The sequence below is a fragment of the Lactuca sativa genome, chromosome 2 (genome assembly GCF_002870075.4).
Source record: "Lactuca sativa cultivar Salinas chromosome 2, Lsat_Salinas_v11, whole genome shotgun sequence".
Lineage (NCBI taxonomy): Eukaryota > Viridiplantae > Streptophyta > Magnoliopsida > Asterales > Asteraceae > Lactuca > Lactuca sativa.
This window is the reverse complement of record NC_056624.2, coordinates 192,939,519-192,942,864: the sequence shown is the minus strand read 5'-3', so window position 1 is coordinate 192,942,864 and position 3,346 is coordinate 192,939,519. Positions and strand designations below refer to the sequence as shown.

General features: G+C 31.5%; 1 protein-coding gene across 4 annotated transcripts; it reads right to left on the bottom strand.

Moving 5' to 3' along the window:
• Nucleotides 1–531: 531 nt before the first annotated feature.
• LOC111899891 (UDP-xylose transporter 1) lies at nucleotides 532–3,126 on the bottom strand. Of its 4 annotated transcripts, none has more exons than XM_052768595.1 (9): nucleotides 2,912–3,126; nucleotides 2,622–2,734; nucleotides 2,376–2,496; nucleotides 1,925–2,109; nucleotides 1,761–1,828; nucleotides 1,539–1,671; nucleotides 1,214–1,375; nucleotides 859–1,131; nucleotides 532–774 (listed from the first exon to the last, which is right to left on the bottom strand). In XM_052768595.1, exons 3-9 carry the CDS (start codon nucleotides 2,494–2,496, stop codon nucleotides 679–681), a joined length of 1,038 nt encoding a protein of 345 aa, XP_052624555.1. In that variant the 5' UTR covers nucleotides 2,622–2,734; nucleotides 2,912–3,126; the 3' UTR covers nucleotides 532–678. The 4 variants fall into 4 exon arrangements, with proteins under 4 accessions (XP_052624555.1, XP_052624557.1, XP_052624554.1 ...); XM_052768597.1 differs by having other exon boundaries at nucleotides 2,926–3,126; XM_052768594.1 differs by having other exon boundaries at nucleotides 2,687–2,734; nucleotides 2,912–3,125.
• Between the last annotated feature and the right edge of the window lie 220 nt (nucleotides 3,127–3,346).

Below are 3,346 nucleotides of genomic sequence, written 5' to 3'. Positions count from 1 at the left end.
CTACATAGTAGTAATATATAATTAATATTAAATATCTAAAACATTTGGTAGTTTATATGTTAAAAATCTGCTACTTTTCTTACCATTGAACTCTTTGGTATTGTACTTTGTCCTTGATTGGCCCTTGCATTTATTAAAAATAGATGTTGAATACAGGATATGTCACAAAAGAAAATTACGTTTCATGATAGTTTTTGTTTGATTTAAAGAAATTGTTTCATCAAAAGTACTAATTTGTTTTTAGGAAAACAATTAAAGTATATATGACCTTTCCATCATTTTAAATTTTAATTTATCTAAATAACTCCTCCCAGCTCAACATAAGAACTCTAAGTTATTTTGCATAAAGCCAAATACAAGATATGCTTGAATCATTTCTGTTCTTAAAGTTCTTTCTACAAAGAAAAAACAATCACATAATTTCCACATGAATGCTTATTGCCATTCATCTGTAACACTTTTTTAACAACGACAAAAAAAAATTGTCTTGTCGACATTACTACAAATGTGATATTAGTAATGGAAGCCATGTGAACATAAAACAAATACATGTTGATGTGGTAGATTTAATTTTATTTAAAAGAATCAAAATTTCATGATACTCAATTGAATTACATGATAAAAGGAAAGGAAAAATAAACACATTAAAAATCCCCTATATAGACCAGTCGCTTTAGCTTAAACAAGGGAGTCTTTCGTTGCTTTCTTGGCTTCAAAATGATTTTCTTTATCTTGGTGTCCCAACAGAGGTGTATTACTATCTTTATCTTTAATCTGAAAATAAAAATAATAAATCATTATTATTATTATGATCGTATGTGGGGTCCGATTTAATTCGATTAAAAAATAGGGGGTAACCTGGGAAGCTGGAGAGAGATCAAGCATTTGTTTCTTTTTGTTTTCATGTGTGCAAAAGTAGGAATACAATCCCATTCCAAGAATGGCAACAAGGATTCCAATGATGTTTCTTTGAGTGAAAGGGTCATGTAGCAATGTATACCCGAATCCAAGAACAAGACATGTCTTTAAATGCCCAAGTACTTGGTATGTAACAGGTGATGTTTTTCCAATCACCAAAAATGTACTAAAATTCACCGAAACCGCAATCACACATGAAAGTATTATAAATCCCTGCAACCCATATATTGCTATAAATTTTAAATTAAAATTAAAATAGAAGGAAAAGGGTAATGTTGGAATTAATAATACATACCAAAACAAGAGGCGAATATTTGAAAGCAAAAACATATTGCTTGGTGAGGTATTGGTCTACCATTGGGCCTGTGACAAACAGAATAGCTGCTTGAAATGGTGCTGATTGATATAGCAGCTGAGTTGATGTCACATTTAGTCGCTTTTGAATTGTGTTTGTCAGCTGATTTTTTCATTCTTTTGTTAAGAATAACAACTTTGAATAAATATTTTTTTGAATTTAATAAAATATATATATATATATATATATATATATATATATATATATATATATATATATATATATATATATATATATATATAGAAAAAAGTGGGAGGTAGGATACAATTTGACCAACACATGTGGTCATGATGGCTAGAAGTGAGAGAACTGTGCCAACAAAATTGAGCTGAAGATCAGTCACTGATGCAATTCCAACTCCAACAAGTAGGAGGAAAAGAGATAACTTTATTTTCTGGCTGCAATAACTCAAAATAAACAAATATTTTAATTAATGAAATTAAAAAAATGTTATAATATACCCAAAAATAAAACTTCATTTAATTACCTGAATTGTTTTTTCAAGAAAAGAGTTTCTAACAGGACAGTGAAAGGAATGATTGCAAGTTTGGTCATCTGTCACACAAACCAGAAATGCAAATGCTAATTTGAAACTGTTCGTGTAAGGGTAGTATGGGAAATTTGAATGCTTGAGATTGAAGAAAGACAAACCTGGTAAAAACCAATGGAGTTGAATCCAAGGCTCAAGTTAAGAAAACCAATTGAAACGCCATTTAGAATGCCAAATAGGATTACAGTCTTCATATCAATGCTCTTGTTCTCAAAGAAATTCAAACGATGTGCCACATGAAGCGTGCAATATGTTACCATTAGATGCCAACTAGTCAATGTTGTAGCTACCAAATCAAATAAAAAAAATAAATAAAAACAAAACCCTGATTTAGCATGTGTATAGTATACATACAAAAGGGTACCATAATTTATGCATAAAGTACAATGATAGTTCGAATATGTCGTGTATCAAGAAAATAATTAGGCAATATCCAATAGTGATTAAGTTGTTCTGAATGACAATGATGGTCTAACAACCAGCCATTGAGTAGAGGGGATTGATGGTTACTTGAAATGGAAGTAACAACGAAAGGAGATATAGAAATTTTACCAAATGGAAAACCAAGATTGCTCATCAGGGCTTTGTTGACGATGACTATGGATACAGATGATGCCACAGATAGAAACAACGCACCAATAACCCCCAATTGATACCCCGTCAATTCTCCCATCTGAAACAGAAAATAACATGTAAAAACAGAGACCTAATTAGTTTCTTATTTGATTGAAAGCATACACATATTGGTCACATAGATACATACAGAATACAATAACAAATGCAAAATGAGGAAAATACTAATTTCAGTTGAGGAAATCAACGTTGCTAAGAACTTGAAGATGAATATAAAATTTCCAATTGACCTTGATTGACGTCGGAATTGGTCTGCAATCCGAAAGACTTGGGAGTGCCTGCAATTTTGAAACAAAATAAAGTTGAAACGAGTTTGAATCTTCATGAAAGCAGTTGAAAATGGAGTACGGGTACAACAAAGATAGCGCCAAAACCAATACACGCGAACACGAACATATATATGTTGAAACAAAACAGGTGATTGATTATCAAAAGGAGGATTCACTGAATCGGACCTTGCGAAACGTACTTAGCGATTAGAATTAGAAACACAAGAGGCTGTTAACAAAAACACATCATGTGATGGTGGATTAGGTAAGTTGATGATTACTCCAAATGAAGCAGAATGTGAGAGTGTTGTGTGAGAATTGAGAACGAATCAATGAATATGGAAGATGGAATGGAGGGAGGGGTTTATATTTTTGTGTTCCACCATCTGCATCGGCTGTTGGCACCTAAAATTGAATTTCTTCATTGTTTTATTGCTTCCATTTGACGCCAAAACTAACACGCAAACAAAATCTGTTTTTATTTCTACACTATCATCAACATGACAGTAGCCGTTATCATTTTTAAAACTACATTTCACTTTACAATTACAAATCATACCACCAAACTTACCTTTTTCAGTTTGGTAAATTACATTAAAAAAACATTTTTTTTAAGAATTC

Excerpts from the sequence above, each read along its gene's own strand:
- LOC111899891 (XM_052768595.1), bottom strand. The coding sequence starts at position 2,496 with ATGGGAGAATTGACGGGGTATCAATTGGGGGTTATTGGTGCGTTGTTT. Across the intron at positions 1,829-1,924 it reads ACTCCATTGGTTTTTACCAG|ATGACCAAACTTGCAATCAT; the intron begins GTTTGTCTTTCT and ends TTTGTGTGACAG. Across the intron at positions 1,672-1,760 it reads TTCTTGAAAAAACAATTCAG|CCAGAAAATAAAGTTATCTC; the intron begins GTAATTAAATGA and ends GAGTTATTGCAG.